Source organism: Strongylocentrotus purpuratus, unplaced genomic scaffold (genome assembly GCF_000002235.5).
Source record: "Strongylocentrotus purpuratus isolate Spur 01 unplaced genomic scaffold, Spur_5.0 spur5_scaffold_4, whole genome shotgun sequence".
In the NCBI taxonomy this organism is placed as follows: Eukaryota; Metazoa; Echinodermata; class Echinoidea; order Camarodonta; family Strongylocentrotidae; genus Strongylocentrotus; species Strongylocentrotus purpuratus.
This window is the reverse complement of record NW_022145610.1, coordinates 26,630,126-26,650,583: the sequence shown is the minus strand read 5'-3', so window position 1 is coordinate 26,650,583 and position 20,458 is coordinate 26,630,126. Positions and strand designations below refer to the sequence as shown.

Here is a 20,458-nt window from a genome sequence, read left to right as displayed (position 1 = left end):
TAAATACTTAAGAGCATTATGAATATGGATCAGTTAAATACTACATAAATAATTGTTTTTGTTTTTAAAGAGACAAAAACAAAAAACAAAAAAGCTTTGCCATCTGTGATAGGTCTCATTGAAGCCTGGTCATTCGGCTGACCAGCCCTTGAGGGCTGTTGTGTCGCCTTTTTCGGGGGATTTATCTCTTGGACTCAGTTCCCCAGCTCATTTGGAGGGTAATCAGTGTCCGTCGCTGATGTTTGGGGCAACGGGCTCCCCGGCGAGTTTCCGTTTCTGGATGGTTTCAGTTCAGTGTTCTGGTTTCTGTCCCTTTTGCTGCGGGCATCTGTTCCCTCTCCCGCTGAGACCGGACCTGTTGTCCCAGTCTATAGGGGATTTTCTGTCATCGCCCCGCGGTGCATACTCTCTATGGCCGCTAGGCCGGTGTCGGGGATACGCTATGACGTCTGGACTCTCTGAGAGAGCCTCGCAGTTTATAATCTAGAGTCGTAGGGATTCCACGAGGACCCTTCACAACTCTCGTTAGGAGCCCGGCTCCATTTGGTGTGAAGTCCTCGGGGTCTCACACGTAGACTATGAAAGGTGTCATAGCTGGATGTTGATTTACTTGTTTGGCAAGGGTAAAGTCCTGCCGCTTTTCGTGGTTATCTTTCGGCCCTCGTCGCCTCTCATGGCTGGTTTCCGGACGGCTCGGGGGTTTTCTCCCGTTTCTTGTTGAAGTTACTGCGTTCTTTTCTGCAGTGGCCGGCTATTCCGAAGCTGGCTCCTGCTTAGAGGTTTCTGAAGGTTTTGGACGTTTTGGCAAAGCCTCTTTTTGTGCCTTTGTCTAAGACCTCACTTGACGCTGAAAACTCTTTTTATTATGACAATAGCTTCTGCACAGCAGAGGAGTACGCTCCATGCGCTGTCTACCTTCTCTGGCCATATCAAGTGGGAGAGTTGGGGAGTTCGGTTGGTCCCACGACCTTCCTCCGGACCGATGGTGGTTTTCCTCAGTCCTCTTTCGGAATTCTCGGTCGCTCAGGACAAGGTCCGGTGCCCCATCAGGGCACTCATGTTGTTCTTAGATAGGACTAAGGTTCATCGAAAGGAGGTCCAGTTGTTCCTCATTTCGCGGGAGGTCCTTTCTTCTGCGTCTCGAGAATCGATCTCCAGATGGATATTGGACGCTATTAGGGCGGCGGGTTATGAGGCCCTGTTCGCAGAGGGCAGGGCCAGTGCCCATAATTCCAGATGTAGTGGTACTTCCTGGGCAGTGTTCCAGGGAATGGGTTTGGATGACATTTTGGAGGCCACGTTTCGGCGGTCTCCCAATTCCCTAACGTCTTTTTATCTTCGGGGACATCACCTGCCTTTGTTCCCCAGTAATCTCCTTCTTGTTCAGGACATGCCTCCCGGTTCACATGTGTGCTGGTCTAGCAAATAATAGGTAGATACATTGATTTATTGTGGTAAATCAGAAAAATCAGAACTGATTTTATTATTTACTATATAAATCTATGTATCTACCTATGTCCCTCCCTCCGTCCCCTCTCCTTGCGGGCAACATGTCCAAAGCTATGTCTTTGGAGGCTCGTGAAAGAGGATGAATGGCGGACGTGCGATGCGCACGTGAAGGCGATGTATGGGGGTGGGGGCATGCGCATGCCCGAGTGTGACGTTTTCAAAGAGTTCTCGAAGGTAGCGTAGTTTAGATAAACTAGCATATAATAGGTAGATACATAGATTTATATAGTAAATAATAAAATCAGTTCTGATTTTTCTGATCTCACCGTAATTTAATGCCTAAAACCCCTGAGCTTCCGGAGGCTCAGCCCCTTGACCTCCTGCCGAGGCTCAGGCCCTGGACCCCGCGCCAATTTACGCTCTACCTGATCGTTAATGCTCCACTTTGAAAAAACGTTCCGCGGGACCTGCATGTAACGTGTTAGAGTGGTGATGCAGATTTTTCTTCTGTCATTCCCCCCCCCCCCCTCTCTCTCTCCACCCCTCTCTTTTCTGTTCCCCTTCTCCCCATTTCCCCATCCCCTCTCTCTCTCTCTCCCTTTCCCCTCTCTCACCTTCTCTCTCCCTGTCTCTCCCTTTCTCTCCCTTTCTCTCCCTTTCTCTCCCCTCTCTCTTTTTATTTGTCTCTCTCGATCACCACTTTCGGAGGTCGCAAAGCGAGTTAACTGAACATTTCTGAGAAAATCCTCTTGGTTTATGAGGTTTTAAGAATGAAGTAATCATTATGTCATTTTTACTTCTCGTTCGTAATTTTTTGCGGAGGGGGGGGGGGGGGTGGGGGTGGGGGGTGTTTTACCTTGACCCTTAAAAAAATTGCTAATGCAGCAATTACTGATACAATGTTATTTCATTTCCGTTTTGCAGGGGGATATTGCGAAGAATGCTGTGAATGTGGAGACGTCATTGGATGCCACTGCGACTCTGCCTGTCAGTCACGTGACGATTGCTGTTATGACTATACTCCACACTGCTCACAAGGTCTGCGTCAAGTACTAAACGCTTTGCATTTGTTTCCCGATATTTGATCCTGGAAACTTCAACAACAAAAAATTCTTCTCTTTTACCTTCTCTTTTTGTTTCCTTTTCTTTTTTCTTCCATCGCTCTCTCTCTCTCTCTCTCTATTTTTCATCTTTTAGTCTGTCATATTATTTTAATATATTGCACATCCTTGACAAAGCCTGGAAGAGTCAATGAAATGTTAACTTGAAATGCTGGACAATTACTGAACTTGTCAAAGGTTTTAACCAGCGTTTGTGTAGTTGTTTGTTCTAGATATTAAAGCATGTTAATTTTATAGATATTAAACAATGTGTCGACCTCATGTATGACATGTAATAATAATACAAATAATGATATTAATGACAATATTAATAGTAATAATAATGATAATAATATTAATGATAATGATAATTTTAAAAGTTAAATAATAATAATAATAGACGAGATGATTGACTTAATTAAAGCTCTGTTGTTATTGTAGAGCAATGCGTTTTCTCAAGCATTGCGTAATTTTTTCCGTGTTTGAGGTTCTAAATAATCAAGTATGGTATATCAAAAATAAAATTACAAATAAAAGTGTTGCTGCCAGAGAGATTTCTGGAGTTCGGAATTTTTATTCTTAGTGATTGATGAGTATTTTCAAAATCAGGTCGCCGTTTGATCGTACAGTGTGCATTTGGTTTTGCATTGATTGACAAATTGAGAAAAAATAATGATAATCAGGGGCGGATCCACGGGGGTCGTTAGGGGGTTTAACCCACCGTTATTTGATCAAAAAGGTTGCAAGCTCGTCATTACCTAAAATACACATGTGAAACAAGTCGAAATTTGGACTCAGTTTGCCAAGCGATTTTAAGATTATAGGTCAAGCACACGAAGGATAAGAAACATGAATTATCATAGATCACTTCTGCTTCGTTCATTATGTCCATTTCATCCAACCCCCCACCGTCATTTTCCATTTAGTAAAAGCAAACATTTAGTCGAGGTAAGCAAAAACATGAATATTCATGACACACCATGGACTATTCGGTTATTAACAGAGGGGTGCAATCGGTCATCACGTCAAAGTCCCCTAATTGCCACCAAGTATTTCATATCATTATATAGTTTAGTATGTTTCTTTTACTCACTCATGACTTATTAAATATCAATGGTGGTTTAAAGATATGTAAAAGAAATTTTAGTTGATATTTATAAACAAAGGAATTTATATTTAGCAAAGCAATCTCACATACAAAATTACTATCAAGTGTCGTCTGCTACGCCGATTGTCGCCTGCTTCGTTTAAGGCACATATTTATCGTTTGGACTGTAAGGTATACCAGGGAGATTTGTATTTTCCTGCGGTACAACGTATAGCAGAAAAATGTTGTATATGCGGATCCTTTTAATGATTACGTAATGGAAGTGGCGAGACGCCACGATTCCGCGAGGCGGTATGGTTTGAATAACTTAGGCAGACGAAAGTTATTGTATTGAGAAGGAAAGGAATGTTCACACCCAATGGCATACACCAGGTACCCTGCAATACAGTGGAACATTCTAAGAAATTGAAATTTATCTACAAAATAGACCTCTTGAATCATCTGAGACGTAATTTACCCTATTCTGATGACTTCAATGAATGTCAAGATAAAAATGGCTGCGTTTCCATCCAAAAATAAAACTAGTTTGCAATTAGAAATAGTCCATTTCTCGATAATTTCACAAAATATATTTGCCGCCGCATTCAATATGACGTCATTGACAGCTGATTGGCTAGTTTGGTAGTGACGTTGAACGAGCTATGTTTGTGCTGCATCAATATGCTCGAGTTATCCTATTCTGAATTCAGACAATCAATCGAAAAACTGATTCCTAGAAAAACAAAGAGAAACATAAACTCACATTTTCCAATTTTTCTGAGACACAATACAAGTTATAAAAATACAATATAAAGTTATAAACGATAAATGTTACGTTTTTTACAACTTAAATTGAATTGTTTTATTATCATGAAAGTTCTCTCATACTTTCAATATTTGATATTTCCATTTAAATGTTTGTATTTGTACAATGAAAAACAAAAGTGATTAACTAAATTGACATAAAAATAAATAAATTTTCTTAGATTTTTTTGTTCAAGGTCACTCATGAAAAGTTTGCTCTAATTTACAAAACCGTAATTTGATGGTTTTCTCTTAATTTTTTCATCCTGATTTTTTTAATATGTAGTTTCAGAATATGACATAATCAGAAAATTATTATATGGGTCGAATTTTCATACTTTTGGCCTTAACTCCCCTTTAATGTTTTTTTTTTTCAGTTCGTCTTTTTCAAAGCACGGATAGAGGATATAACTACGCGTCTGGTAGTGTGGAAGTTTTCGCCAACGGGAGCTGGGGTACCGTTTGTGATGATGGATGGGATCTTAAAGATGGTCATGTCGTCTGCAGAAGCATGGGGTTCCAACGGGCTTCTTATGCCTACTATAATGCCTACTTTGGACAAGGCACAGGCGGTATACATCTTGACAACGTCGACTGCTATGGACGGGAATCAAGCATTTTGAACTGCTCCCACGATGGTCTTGGAGTCCATGATTGCACTCATGCGGATGACGCAGGAGTTTACTGCAGTACTTATTCTGGTACCGAGATCTATTATCAAGCTAAATTTCTATAATATTAATATCGTGGTCATTAAGATATTTAGGTTTCAGAGATACAAGTCTCATTACAGCGCCAACAATTAATGAATCTTGTTAAAAAACTACTTTTAGTACGTTGCCCCTGCTATAAAAACCGCCATCAAACATAAAACAGGTTGGTATTTACTAGTCATCTTTAAAAGAAAATATTATATACAAAGTAAAACCATGGATGTATTAACAAAATGTCAATGTTTTTTCACATTTAAGTGATCTCAAGACTCACTTAAAAGAACTTGGTTATTTTCGTTTCAGCCGGATACTGTCAAGGGTGCTGTGACTGCGGTTTCATAGACAGTGGTACGTGTTTTTGTGACGTTTCCTGCCAGGAATATGATGACTGTTGCAGGGATTACGAGTCATTTTGCTCAGAAGGTATGTATATTAATTCACTCTTATTATATCGACTTATCCATCATTCAGCTGACACCATGTATATAGTCATATCAGTGTTAATATATATTAATTTGTTAACACGATCATACATTCATTGTCAACATTTTTAATCCTCAACCTCCTCACTTATAGTCGTGAGAAAATGGTAATATTGAAACTATATGCGAGATAATTCACAGCGATAATTTACCTTTGTTGTGCCTTTGTGTTAGTGCATCTCCGCAACGGTTCTACCTACATCGAAGGCAGAGTGGAAGTATTCTCTGACGGAGTCTGGGGGACCGTATGCGACGATTTTTGGGATATTAATGATGCTAAGGTCATCTGCAAAAGTATGGGCTTCCCAGGCGTAGAGGGTGCCTTCTCTGGTGCTGCATTTGGAGAAGGGACAGGAAACATTACTCTGGACAACGTCAACTGTACTGGAGAAGAATCAAGAATACTTTCTTGTTCGAACAACGGTCTCGGTGTCCATGATTGCTCACATGCAGATGATGCAGGAGTAAGGTGCTCTCTTACTAATGGTAAACTCCGGTTTATTTTCTCTTGAACTTAGCGTAAGAACATTAATCGGCTTTATCCCATTCATGACGATAATGATAACAAGATGAAGTTCTCTAAGAAATACTTTCTAGCAATTAATTTGTTCTAATACTGTATATACATTTTTAAAGGTGAAAATTGAAGGATAAACGAACGTACCACCAGATGTTATATCGCATTTCCTTCTGTCCCTTTAACAGATAAATTGCTTCCGCTTGACACAAGAAGATTTTATTTACTAATAAAAATATACGTGACTTATATGGATATTATCTGCAATAATGGTTTTCATTGCAGCTGAACTGGATAAGAATTTTGTTTTAAAGGTTCTTTTGAGTTAAAGGCCGACATTAAGATCATATGCCCCCGAAATGCTTTCATTTGACGTGTTCTTAGCGTATACCTTTCACATTTTTGTAATGAACATGGACAGGGATTATGATGTTATTTCAAGTAGCCAATAAAGTGTACTTTGATTAATCACTTAACAAGTAATCCGTATTGATTAGTAAAACAATATATTAATGCACGAAAGCATGAATCATGTTTGTTTTTCCAATTCTGCCTTGAAACCACACCATTCTCGGGGTGAGCCGATAAAGATATTTTAACCATAATGTCATTCTTTCCCCTTCATGTTTACCCATTTTGCCTCAATTTGTTTTTTTTTGTATAAACATAAAACGATGAAACTTTTAATTTTGAGATTATCACCATATTTACACTTTTTTTTTAAATTATTTATTTTGAATTTTCAATTTATATCCATTGAGTCATACTTCACTGGTTTACGTGTTTTGAGAATACTATACTAACCGTGTATATAGAAAAATCACTGAATATTGGACAGACGGAAACAAAATCATAATTATACTATGTGCCGTTTGTGTAACATAACTGTTCTTGGCTTATTTTGTGTTTTGTAGATGAGAATGTGTCGCTCATATATGGAAAAACGGAGTTGTTGACTTCCCCAAACTATCCTGACAATTACTACGATAACACTGTCTACAACTGGTTAATCACGGCTCCATCGGGGTATCATGTTCTTATTCGACTCTTATATATAAGCCTTTCACCATGTCGTGATCTTGTTACGATTGGTACTGGAGATTCACCAACCTCTTCGGATAGTGTTCAGCTGGCCTCCCTGTCAGGCTACGAGGAACCTTCAGACATAAGGTCCATTTGCATTTATTAAAATTCTGTTTTGCTTTGAATTGTTTCGCCGTGAATTAAACCCGGGTCCATGGCTTAGAACGACAATACCATATGTATCACTAAATCACGGAGTGGTTAATCATATCTTGACGTGGGGGGGGGGGGGGGATGGCTTGCCTTTTCATAACTTTTTCCTTTCAAGTGTCTACCAACTTTTGTGACCAAGTTTGCAAAATCGGACTATCTGTTGCGAGGTCACCCAACATTTCGTAGTCACATGTCGGGCCAAAATTTAACAAAAATTGACATTTGTATACATTATTGTTAAAAAATACTAATTTTTCTAAATTGCTCTGTAACACTACGAATTGTGTCTTTCATGCCTTTTTCTTGATCTTGTATGCTTTCTCTAAAAGCCCAGTCAATAAAGGGTTAAGGCCGAAAAATTCATTTAAATAATATCGTGCATTCAATTGATTTCTCTCATTATGTAAAAAAAAAAAAAAAAAAAAAAAAAAAAAAAAAACACCCATCAACATGATGAGAAAGAGGCGAATGCAATTCGTCACATATACAGAAATGGAGGGCCATGACCGCCCATGTCTGTGACGAACCTTGCACGTGGTATTGTATATGTTTTTCATGTTCTTTTCATGTTTGTTCTTACAGATTATACACTCCTACTGGTTGGATTCAATTTACCAGTGATGAGTCTGGCATTAGTGGCGGATTTCAGCTACAACTAAGTAGCGTGGATTCAACAGAAGGTGAGTACAAGAATTACTTTCTTGTTAAGATAGGTTCGCAATCTCCCAACACGTTACCTTATAGTCTAGGACAGAAACACATTTGCTTTATATTTTGCGTGATGAAAGCGTTTTGGCTGCTTTGTTGAATACTGGTTACACAATTTAAAGATTTATCAAATGTACATGTTTCAAATATTGCACTCACATTGTGACAAAGAACATTATTAACATAGGCGTGGTCATACGGGCGGAGCAGGATGATCGTTTTTTATTGAAAATGAACACCTAATCGCCGTCGTATTTACTATATATTAAACCCGCGTCTATAATATGGGCTAACTTTTCGTATAGCTCTGATTTACCCTTACGATATTCCATACTAAAACATACAAGGGGGGATCTCGTAAAAGCACTATATTGACTATTCTTAATGTGAGGTAAGAGGCAGAGTCATAACAAATAACCGCTTTATGGCGAGTTATGAGTGAGAACGCGGTACGTGAAAAAAATCATGCCATTTTAGGCTTCCAGCAGTTCAGGATGTGGCAGTTTACACTGAGCAATAATAGCAATGTTGCATAGACTTTATCCTTGGAAAATTGACAACGTTCTCATATATTTTGGTGTGAAATCGAGCAGTTCAACAATTTTAAACAAATTATGTTTCTAATGTCTTCAAAATTGTGTTTACTTCTTGTTAGCCCCAGCTCGTCTGGTAAACGGTAGCTACCCTAACGAGGGACGAGTTGAGGTGTACAGCAACAGCCTCGATACATGGGGCACTATCTGTGATTATGGTTGGGACACTATGGATGCTACAGTCATTTGCAGGAGCCTGGGCTACCCTGATGCAGTCAGCAGCTACGGAAGTGCATTGTTTGGAATGGGTTCTGGTCCGATTCTACTGAACGATGTCGACTGCGAAGGCGATGAAGACAACATATTTTATTGTCCATATGAGAGCGGCGATATCGACTATTGTACACACTACGAAGATGCAGGCGCCATGTGTTATCCTAACGGTGAATATTTATGTATGTAATTTAATAACGGAACAAATTAAAGCTCAGATATTATTTCATCGAAAACCCCGGTCATTTTAACTTATTTTGCATTTGTTACATCAGTAAAATGTTCCCCATCAGATGTACATTATTTATTCCTATTTGATTTTAATTTTTCTTTTATTCAAGTAGTAAATACATTTCAGAAATTCAGCGATTTAGATTTATCATGTAATCCCTGTTATGATAGAAGGGTGAGATTTGGGAGACAAAACATTTGTGTATTCAATCCTAGTTGCGTTTACTTATGCTGATGATAAAGGTCTACAAAAGATAGATAACATCTTTTTATGAAAAGACGTGCTCATTTATTTGCCTAATTCCTACTTTACCCTAGTCCGCCTCGTGAATGGCAGTAGTTCGAGCGAAGGTCGAGTTGAAGTCTACCATGACGGCATCTGGGGAACTGTTTGTGATAACTACTGGGGTAGTCCTGAGTCCCGTGTTCTCTGTCGTAGTCTTGGCTTTCCCGACGCACTTGAATCTTTACCCAACGCTTATTTTGGCGAGGGTACTGTCGACTTACTCTTAATGGTTTCATACTGCAATGGCGATGAAAACAGCATATTTGACTGCTGTCATTATGGCATTGGGTACAACTACTGTGGTCATGATGATGATGTTGGTGTCAGATGTCAACCAAATGGTATTAGCATTTTTTGTTTCATTTGTCATATGTAATTGCATATGTTGGTATAACGTGTCCTATTTAGCTTTAAGACGGACACCTGCTCCGATATTCGCTCCGCTGTTAATTACTTAATTACAATCGTATTCTGAACTTAACCCCTTACCTAACATTACACGTAACTGTATGGATATGTACGTGTTAGTTGGTGGATGTGGGTTGGTAATTAGTGTGGGCGTGTGCGGTGTGTGTGAGCCTATACGGTGGAGATTTTAATGTCAGTTATTCCTGAACAAAAATATTAAGTTGCCCCTATTAATGGGAGAAACCATTCTCGTTTTGTCACGTGGGCATGCAGCTGGAAAAGGTAGGCCTACTTCGAAATCTTCTTTATTGTACCTCGCTGTATAAGATCCGTCTTTATGTTTGTCTTTGATCTATTGTCAAAAGATGCTCGTTATTTTGGTGCTTCTTTGTCCCCAGTTGGTTTCTTGATTTTTCTCGGTTTAACAATTTTTTTGAATCCATGCATGTTACTTTGGAAATGAAATAATAAAACCAAAATAAATTGGAGGTATTTTCAAATGAGACATAACAGCTTTTACTGAATGAAATATTTTTAAGGTGGAACGGCAAACACTTACTAAATGAAAACTTTGAAAAATTGAACCGGAATTTACAATATCCATAAACGAATGTCCTAATATAAAGGCATCATAACAATAGCAATGGAGACAAGGGACAAGCACGTTATAATAAAGATCATTCTAATTTGAATGCAGAGTTTAGCCTACCTGTTTTCTGGTTGTTTCTATAGTTCGGCTGGCCGGTGGCGGGAGCTCAAATGAAGGTCGAGTAGAAGTATACCACGGTGACACATGGGGAACTGTCTGTGATAACGGATGGGGTATGGACGAGGCTCGCGTTATCTGCAAAAGTTTAGGCTATCCTGACGTGCTTCAGGCTTACGGGAACGCTTCCTTCGGACAGGGCACAGGTGACATTCTGCTTGATGAAGTCGACTGCATTGGTAACGAGTCCAGCATATTCTACTGTTACCATGGCGGCGTAGGACTCACCTTCTGTTCACATCAGGATGACGCTGGAGTTCGATGTTCAACTGGTGGTAGGCAAAACACACTATTAGTCTGTGATGATATACTTCTGACTGTTTATTCATGAATCAGTTCAATAGTATTAACTATATCACAAACTAACCTATTCTGATGAGTTGTGATGATTCACTTTTCAACGTATTTATTTTTCAATTTTAAAACAGTCAATGCTATCGTGATTAAATGTAAACTGTTGCATAATGAGACTGTATCATCTTATTAGGAAGACAGTAACCCAATGTCGAATGAGGTGCATGATGTACGTCATTTTCCCTCATTCATCGACTTTGTTTCAGTTGGCATGCTCTTTTACTTCCTCTCGTTAACTCTCCCCTCTCTCTTTCTCCACCTCCCTCTTTCCTCTCTTCTTTTAGTGACAACACCTTCTTATTTGACAGAATTTGACACCTCCACATTCACACACACCTCAGGTGAGTGAAAGTGACTGTGTGACACATACATGTTGAAGATTATATGAATGACATGAATTCAACTGCAAAAAAAAAATCTTCGAATACTTTATTATTGCATCCCCCCCCCAAAAAAAAGGTGTCTTTAAAGAGTTAAGATAATAATTCTTATTTTGAAATTTTTGCTATGAATCGTTAAACAAAACTTGTGATAATATTTACATAGACCATACGAATTTTCTGCTGACCTTATTTTGCCTTAATTGTTGTTCGGGCTGTTCAATTGTCATTGTTTTGTAATCTTTAGTTTGTATAGGCCCTCTCAGAAGGATAGATTAAATATTGAGACTCTGAGAGAGTTACCCTTCAAACATGTTAATATTATGAGTCACTGTAGAGAGACAAGGGATCAAATTTGGGATTGTCGGGTCAAAGGTCAAAGGTCATAATGATGAACTAACATGTAAGCGTAGGCTTCTCATCGTGATATTTAAAGGTAATACAAAGTTTTGGAAAATTTTGAAAATTGGGTGGATAGTGATTCTTACTATTTTTGTATATTTGGATGCCCCTGTGGATGTATGATAAGCACTAGAAAATTTAGCTCCTAAAAACACTTGAATTGAAAACTTGAATATACAAATTTACCCGTGCTCCCGGTAAATTTTGATAAATTTCAAATAGCGGCTACGGCCGTACAATGGTAGCTCAACTATGAAAATCTCAGAATATGTAGTTGTGATATATAATTTTCAAATGGGAATAGCTAATCGGTCGAATTTAGTCCCAAAAAAAAAAAAAATTTTATAGCTTAATTTATATCTTGACCTTGAGAGGGAGCTATAGTACATAAAGAGTTAATTATTCACAATTTTATAACTTTAGATTCGATTTCAACCGCGACAACGATCACTGAATATTGTAGGATCGCATATGCTTCCAATTTGTTCATTTGAACCAAATACCAAAACTTTATATTACCTTTAAAGAACATTTTGAGCCTTGATCTTAACTGAATTAATGCGGAGGCATTGTGGAGATATTACGATATATTTGCATAAAAAATGAGTATTTGATTTGTGTTCATAATAACAGAGAGTCAAGTGCGACTCAAGAGGAATACACAACTCCTAAAGGTAGAATTTAATTTCACTTTCTTTATTTGCTGATTGACATGACGTATATACTAGAGAGAATATAAAAAAAAAACACCGGATTGATGCAATATGATGTTCAGCCCTAAACGATGATTGAATTCAGTACCTTCTCATATAGCTGATGAACAAAAGATTCTCTAAATCCACAACCTTTTTTCAGATAAGGCATATTTAAAACTAAGATGCACGACTCTGGATCAAATTCCTTCCCCCAGCACTAGCGTCTAGGCATGAACCTGTTTTTTTCATAGATGAATTCCTAAAAATCATGATTTTATTTCAGATATCCCGCAGTTAGAGAAAAATTATTACAAAATATGTCACGTAATAGGTATTCAAAATTTTAAATGGTAAGGGGTTGCCTGCATGGGCAATATGCTGTTTGCTTTTCTATGATATCTTGGAAAGGTTACATCTTTAAATCTAGATTTAATTTTCAGATCGACAACTTTTTATACATACAGGCAATTTGTTTTGTTTCTTTTTGTGTTTTTTCCTTGGATTTTGGCTGTGCCAGTGAGGATATTATCATGTTTGATATCTTTATATGTGCAGCCACGCGTCTCTATAAATTGATTTCCACTTTCTTTAACAGAATTCAAAGACAATAAATATCTGCACTTTCTTCCCTTTTTTGTTCTTCTTTTTTTGTTAACAGAATGGTCGCCTGGGACAACCATTCCACCTCCAAAAGGTATACAAATACGAATAACCAGTTGTGTTAATTTTTCGTTGTATTAATAAAATATTTAGGCCGTTAATCTAGTTAATATTCGCGTATCTGATAATCACACCAGTTTATTCAAGATGTCTCGATAAAATATGTTTAAAAAGTTTAGCTTTTCTTTAAAACATGGAAATGCTTTCATGGAAAAAAGTTCTAATAGGCGTATAATGATTATCTTTTTAATTTTTAAACATTTGAAGTTTTGCACTTTCATATCATCTCGTGCACAATTATAGTTTACAAACTAGACATGTAATCGCGTCATAACGATATGCGTTCAATGACGCACGAGATACTACGTTTCAAACGAAAGAGCTTCTCTCGGACTACCCAGAGTAATTTGTAAGAAGTCTGTAGCTATGTAATAGTGGAGATAGGTAGGGCGAAATGAGAAAGGCCACCAAAACGGCCCGGAACGGACGAAATGGCGCCTGGACGGTCACGCATGAGGGATTCCAGAAAACTAAGAATTTAATGACCTTGAAGGAATGTTAGAGACTATGCCTACGAAGTTTGAAGAGAATTGGCATAGAGGAAGGGACCTAGAAAGGGCTCACAAGCACTACGTGCAAAACCAATGGGATTTGGTGCATGATGAACATGTGATGACGCGTGCTGTGGCACAAACGGCCGCCCATACTAACACAATCATGCAGAGTATAAAATGGCGTCTAAAATGTCCCCCTTGACAAATTTAAAAAATCCGGTTTCGAGAGGCCCTGCCTTTAAAAACCCAGAATACGCTTGCAAAATTTCAAGGAAATAGAAGGAGGTTAGGGGGGCGAAAAGCAGTGTGAAAAATGACGTCATAGCCGATAAGTGTTATAACTTGGCGGAAACTCAGCAAAATTTGTATAGTGACCCTTGTTCAAATGCAATTTACTCAAGTAATTCTGTAATAACATATGACATATTTGGTATCATTGGAAAGAAAACTTCATTGTGGTCAGTTAGACACCATCCTCACCTACCTACCTACCCCCCCCCCCCCCCCGCTGGATCCGCCACTGACAGAGCCTTTCTTCGTAATAATCCTGTATGCATGTGCGTTAGCTTTTCTGGTTTGGTTGGCCCATAGACCAGGATTATCCCATTCGCATTAACAAAGGAACCACTGGTTCCCGAAGGAAATGGGTGTAATTTCCCATATTCACGAAGATTATTATAGAAAGTAATAACTAGATAATAATATGAATGTATCACATTTTTTTTTGCTTCGATTTACTCTTTATCTTACTTTTCTTTTCAATCCTTTTGTAGCCTCACTGGAATGCGATTTTGAGGTTGACGAGTGTGGATGGGAGCAGGACACTTCAGACGATTTTGATTGGACCCGGCATAATGGCTCAACACCCTCATTCTCGACTGGGCCTGATGTAGATCACACTTTGGGAACTGCGTGTAAGTTTGTCAAAATGGTGAAGATTCACACGTATTGCACCTTATAAAGACTAAAAAGAACCCCAATTCGCTAAGATTATATTTTGCCACTGGTTTTTAAAGTAGATGTCTTTAGTCTGTGTTTTTGCATGCTGAACACCTCCTTGTATATAAGGCTCGAAACAGCAAACGCATTAGTACTTATTAACATGCAATTCACATGGAATTATCCTCCTATGTCAAGCGCTCTTCTCAGTTTTTACAGTAACTTAAATTTATATATATAACGGGCGTTCCCAACACAAGGATTTCTTTCCAGGTTTCCCCTCCTTCTGATTTTAGATCTTATTTTGTGACCGTACTGTCATAATTGTGTTTTTTCATTGACAAATTAATAAATCGTCGCTGTTTTCACGAAGTGACGGTGGTGAAAAAAAATTGTATTCACTTTGCGTTACGATTTTCCTCACTACCGTCACTTCGTGAAAATAGGGACAACATGTGAACTTCAGTCAATCAGCCAATAAGTTAAATCAAAGCTTTTCAAAATGTATCATATTATTCTCAGAACGCCATATTCCAAATTGATTAATTCACACATGGCTAATGTGTCGTGTGTCATGAAGACTGGAGTCTCATGACACAAACCTTAGACCTCTACCAACGTTTAAAGCAAAGACAAAGCAATTACTTTCAAGCTCGAAAGACTCATTTTACAGAAACCTTTTGTTTATATACAGTGGGCCACTACATGTATACCGAGGGATCATGGCCACAAAGTCCCGGTGATTACGCCATCATGCGATCACCCGACATCGTCGACCTCGCCAACACGGACATCAACGTCTGTTTCACTTTCTGGTATCACATGTTTGGGCTTGACATTGGAATCCTCAGCTTGTATTTCACGACGTCGGCGACGAGCATGAATCAGAACGATCTCGTGTGGGCGAAGAGCGGCGAGCAGGGGAACCGTTGGATCGAAGCAAACATACCGGTGACGGATTTCATCTCGACTTCGAAGGCCGGGTATTTCGCCTTCGAAGGCAGGACTTCCAGTTATACCGCTGACATGGCTATAGATGACATCACATTAGGATCGTGTTCTGGTATGAATTCACTTTTAATTCACTTTCATGATTTCCATTTCAAAAATAAAAATCATGGCATAAGAAGAAAGGGAACTAGACAAACGAAGGAACTTCTCTCGGACTATCCAGAGCGATTTGTAAGAATTATGTAGTTTCTGTGATAGTTGAGATAGGTAGGGCGAAAGAAAGGCCACCAAAACGACCCGAAACGGACAAAATGGCGCCTGGACGGTTACGCATGAGGGATTCCAAAGAACGGAGAATACAGTGACCTTGAAGGGATGCTAGAGACTATGGTTATGAAATTTGAAAGTAAACGGACATGAGAAAAGGGTATAACTAGTGATAACAAGCACTTCGTGCAAAACGAATGCGATTTCCTCGGCTGACGAAAATACGGAGATTGCAATTATACCAGCTCCTTAAAAGTTAATACATGACTTACAATGCTTAATGGAAGCAAAATTTCTGAGAAATGAATTAGCAGAAATAAGGTAAGATTTAAGACGATAAATTCCAGACCAAGAAAGCATACATGGTAAAATTGGCCATGCGTGTGTCATGTCATTTATTGCAATATTTCTGCACGCTAAACACTAGGGGTGTCTCACATCAGAGGCAAATGCTTACGAACGTTGCGAATTTTGGATTCACCAACTTTTAGCGATGTTTAGCGACAATGAGCATCTCATTTGAGCGAATGTTTGCGAAAGTGTTTGCAAAAGTCAGTTGGCGACAATAAGCGAATGTAAGCAAATGTTAGCAACTATTTGCCCATTCTTTGCCACTACTTGTGAATGTTTGGGACCTTTTGCTAACTCCTGGTACTCAATGGATCGGTTTTTATATAGGAACCATATGTTAACGTACTCGCTAGCATTAGCGATTCAAAAGAACTTTAGCGACACCGTCTGACAACTGTTTGCTAAGGATTACGACTGTTCGGCAAACTCTTGCCGCTGTTTGCGGGAAAATAAATTCGCAAAGAAATTTTGAACATTTTTTGCGACGGAAAAAACTGTTTGCGAACTTTCTTGCAACCTTTTACAAATCCTGGCGAATCCCCAAATACGCTACATTCGCAAGCATTCGCCGCTCATTGAGATATCCCCTTTAAAGATATTCCATTATAATTGCAAAAGAAATGCAGTAGGAGGAAGAAATTCCTGTAGAAAACCAAAATTTTCTCTCGGTTGAAAAAAAAAAAAATAAGTACCAAAATGCCCTAAAACAATTAAAACTGGCTAGGGCATGAATTTAATATGATAAATACCACATTATTTAAATTTTATCTAACAGGTGAGAATGTGACCCTCGTTATTGGTGAAACACAAAACATCACATCTCCAAACTACCCTTCAAACTACACTAACGACGCATACTACAATTGGTACATCACTGCTCCACCGGGCTACTATGTTCTCATCCACTTTCTGGATTTTAACACTGAAAGTTGCTGTGACTATCTACAAATTGGTACTGGAGATTCACCCACGTCTTATAATAGCGTTCAACTCGCTTCTCTGTCAGGGTCTTCACTACCTTCAGATATAAGGTTTGTAAAATATACCGTCAAATTCTTTCTGTATGTGTGTTATTTGCTAACATAGACCTATCTAGCTATCCACAAGTATCCACATTTCCAGGAAATGTTCGAAATACTTATTTCGGGAGACTTTGTTCAACTGTAGCCTTGTTTGAGGGACACACACTGCCACTCCAGCAAAGCAAGGGGGTCAATGCAAATACGTATTAACCTTTAGCGCTGCACTACGTGTTAATAGGCAGCATTTGCACACATGAATAGTCAATACACTTATAATACACAAATGCACACATGAATAGTCAATACACTTATAATACACAAATGCAAGTTTGACAGTAGACTTACAATTTGAATTTTTGAATTATTCTTTCTAACGTCGGTAAGTTGAACAAATTGTGTTTTACTGCTATTTAGGTGTCATCAATTGTCACTAAAGTACCGATTTTTTAGTAAAATCAGTTGATTTGTGTACAGTGGTGTTTGAAATGTGCAGAATCAATCATGCATCATGCAGTGTGGGACACACTGCATGATGTTGAAATGAAATTGTTTATGCAAAACATGGGTACATTTAACAAAAAAAGATTAAAGTACTTCCTTGTTTTTTTTTCTTCTAAATCACACGACTGGAAAGGTAAAAATTGACCAACACTTTTCCTTTTTTTTAACTTTTTTTTTTAATTCAAGTTTTTTTTCTCTTAAATTGTACAGTGGGAGTATGGTATGCATACTGTTGGCTAGATAACATGTGATCTGGCGATTGTGAGCATCCACTCATGCAAATCAGCGGTCTCTGCTAGGGTTGTGGCTTCTGTAATGCTCCCCTGATTGAAAGTGCTATGTTAAGGCCCGGTCACATATAGGGGACGCATGTGGAACGCACGGCCCGCGCATTGAACTTGTCCTTTTTTTTCTTGATATTTTGCAGTGATATTTCGAGTTGCAATACGCAGTGCACCTCGAAGCCGGATTTTTGAAAATCGGCAAGGGCGCCAATTAAGACGCCATTTATACTCTGCATGATTGCGTTAGTATGGGCGACAGTTTGTGCCACAGCACGCGTCACCACATATTCATTATGCACCAAATCCTATTGATTTTGCACGCAGTGCTTGCGAGCCCTTTCTAGGTCCCTTCCTCTATTCCAATTTCCTACATACTTCGTAGGAATAGTCTCTACTATCCCTTCAAGGCCACCGTATTCTTCGTTCTCCGGAATCCCTCATGCGTAACCGTCAAGACGCCATTTTGTCCGTTTCGGGCACTTTTGGTGGCCATTCTTTCGCCCTACCTATCTCCACTATCACAGAAGCTACATACTTCTTACAAATTACTCTGGATAGTCCGAGAGAAACCCTTTCGTTTGAAACATACAATCACGTGCGTCCTTGCACGCACATCGTTGTGACACGATTGCATGTCTCGTTTTATTGTGTATTCATCAAACTTAAGTATGCAACTTTTCCTCTACAAAAGATCAACAAATTCTATATATCTTCACTCTTGCATAGTTTTCCTTTTAATAGTTCTATAATCGTAGACGTCTGCCTCGTTTTGACCAGGGAGACGCGATGGCTTAGTGTTTTTAAAAGAGCAGTGACCTCGGGTTCGAAACCAAGTCAATGTGCCAGTGCCCTTTGGTAAATTAAGTTAGTAATCCTCATTACCAAGTTTCTCGGAGAGGACTTAAAGCCGTCGGTCCCCTGGTCGCTTACATACAGGCTTACATGTGATTTCGCAAACGTCAGGCCCAAAACAATCAAACCTACCAGAGGACGCACTCTTGTTAGTGAGTGATATTACCGTGTATCGGAATGGTGATGTCATATTGTATGTTGATCTTTGTAGATTGATGACACCCACCAGCTGGATGAAGTTCACCAGTAATTCGAATATAACCGAAAAGGGATTTCAGCTGGAAATGAGCGTTTACGAAGCAATAGAAGGTACATGTGAAAGACTTTCAAACATATCTAGTCCGCTTTGCTTTCAGGATATCCAGCTACAGGTACATTGATATTCTGGCCAGGGAGTTAAATGAATGGAGATCCCGTCCCAGAGGCCCTTTAAAATTCATCCGTGGCACCGCGCGTCTTTTGTTTACCCTACCGTAATCCCCTAATCCCCCTCCGCGACCGCACAGCTCCCTGGTAGCACTAAGTGCTCCCTTTACACCCACAGCCTAGACCAGTGAGCACAGCGGCTTATGCGTTGCTGACTTGTACTCGGAGTGAAAAATTGTGATGAAGTGACAACTTCTAACCCTCATCGGACAAATGTGCAAACATATATAGTGACACAATTTTATTTAGTTCTTTGGGGAGATAAACCTTTGGACTACGCTCCTAGATATGTACGAATTTCGGACATTTTCGTAATATGTCAATAATTAGATGTAAGAATCATGATGATGAGAACCTTGATTTCCTTGGTCGATTTCGCTGGTTCAAATGGCTATGTCTTCAGTAGAGTTATCCGAGCACGAACAAAGAATTTGATAGAAATTTGCATTGGTCATAATGTTGTGTATCCTGTATTTTATATATCATAGCTATATACAACTTCACTGAACATGACGTCATTTTTGTGGTGCCACGCATGAGTTCTAAGCTCAATGCCTCCATAATTTTACGACCGAGTGAAAAGAGAACTTAGGGAAGCAGACGACGTTTCGCAACGTTTCGTAATATTTAAAATGCCAGAGGGGATCTGTGGTCTGATAAAGGCAGCTGTTGATGGATTTGATGGCTGGAGAGGGTTTATTTCGTATTGTTAAGCCGAATTAATCCTGCATATCTTTCCTCGGGGAATTCTCTCGAGACGGTATCTCCATCCATTCAAACTCCCTGATCTAGTGGATCAATATTCCGGACTGTGAACCACAAGGCAAGGGCACTAACGTCCTTCGACAAACCATACTCTATCCAGGCGTTATCTAGTGAATGGGTACGTAGTAGGATTTATTCCTTGAATGCACCGAATTCTAAGGTTGCCGGAGCCAAAGCCGGGATGTTAATATCTGAAGTCCTTTCGAAGCACATGGGGATGTTATATCATAATTTGATTTGCGCTCAACAAGAACAGCACATTAGGCCTAGAACTTGCCATTTTAATCAAAGACCCAGACCTTAAACTAAAACTCCAAATAAAAGACAGATTTGCCACTTGTTTAGGCATTTTTTAGAACTAAGGTTCCGCTGCACTAAGTTATGAAAATTTCAACTTGTTTCAACACTTGAATTAACTATGTATTAGGAAAATTGTTTAATTGCGCATAAAGCTGTCTCAGA

The 20,458-nt window shown here is 39.0% G+C and overlaps 1 protein-coding gene across 1 annotated transcript; it reads left to right on the top strand.

Annotated features, from left to right (window-relative positions):
* The first annotated feature begins 1,550 nt into the window (after window positions 1-1,550).
* On the top strand, window positions 1,551-16,925 carry LOC105447534 (deleted in malignant brain tumors 1 protein-like). Its single transcript, XM_030997267.1, has 13 exons — window positions 1,551-1,578; window positions 2,374-2,436; window positions 4,818-5,141; window positions 5,810-6,121; window positions 7,067-7,322; window positions 7,971-8,068; window positions 8,752-9,072; window positions 9,452-9,760; window positions 10,560-10,868; window positions 11,232-11,288; window positions 14,412-14,552; window positions 15,272-15,632; window positions 16,922-16,925. The coding sequence occupies exons 1-13, from the start codon at window positions 1,551-1,553 to the stop codon at window positions 16,923-16,925; spliced, it is 2,583 nt and encodes an 860-aa protein (XP_030853127.1).
* Window positions 16,926-20,458: the final 3,533 nt, after the last annotated feature.

Excerpts from the sequence above, each read along its gene's own strand:
- LOC105447534 (XM_030997267.1), top strand. The coding sequence starts at position 1,551 with ATGTCCAAAGCTATGTCTTTGGAGGCTC. Across the intron at positions 1,579-2,373 it reads AGCTATGTCTTTGGAGGCTC|GGGGATATTGCGAAGAATGC; the intron begins GTGAAAGAGGAT and ends TCCGTTTTGCAG. Across the intron at positions 14,553-15,271 it reads TCACACTTTGGGAACTGCGT|TGGGCCACTACATGTATACC; the intron begins GTAAGTTTGTCA and ends GTTTATATACAG.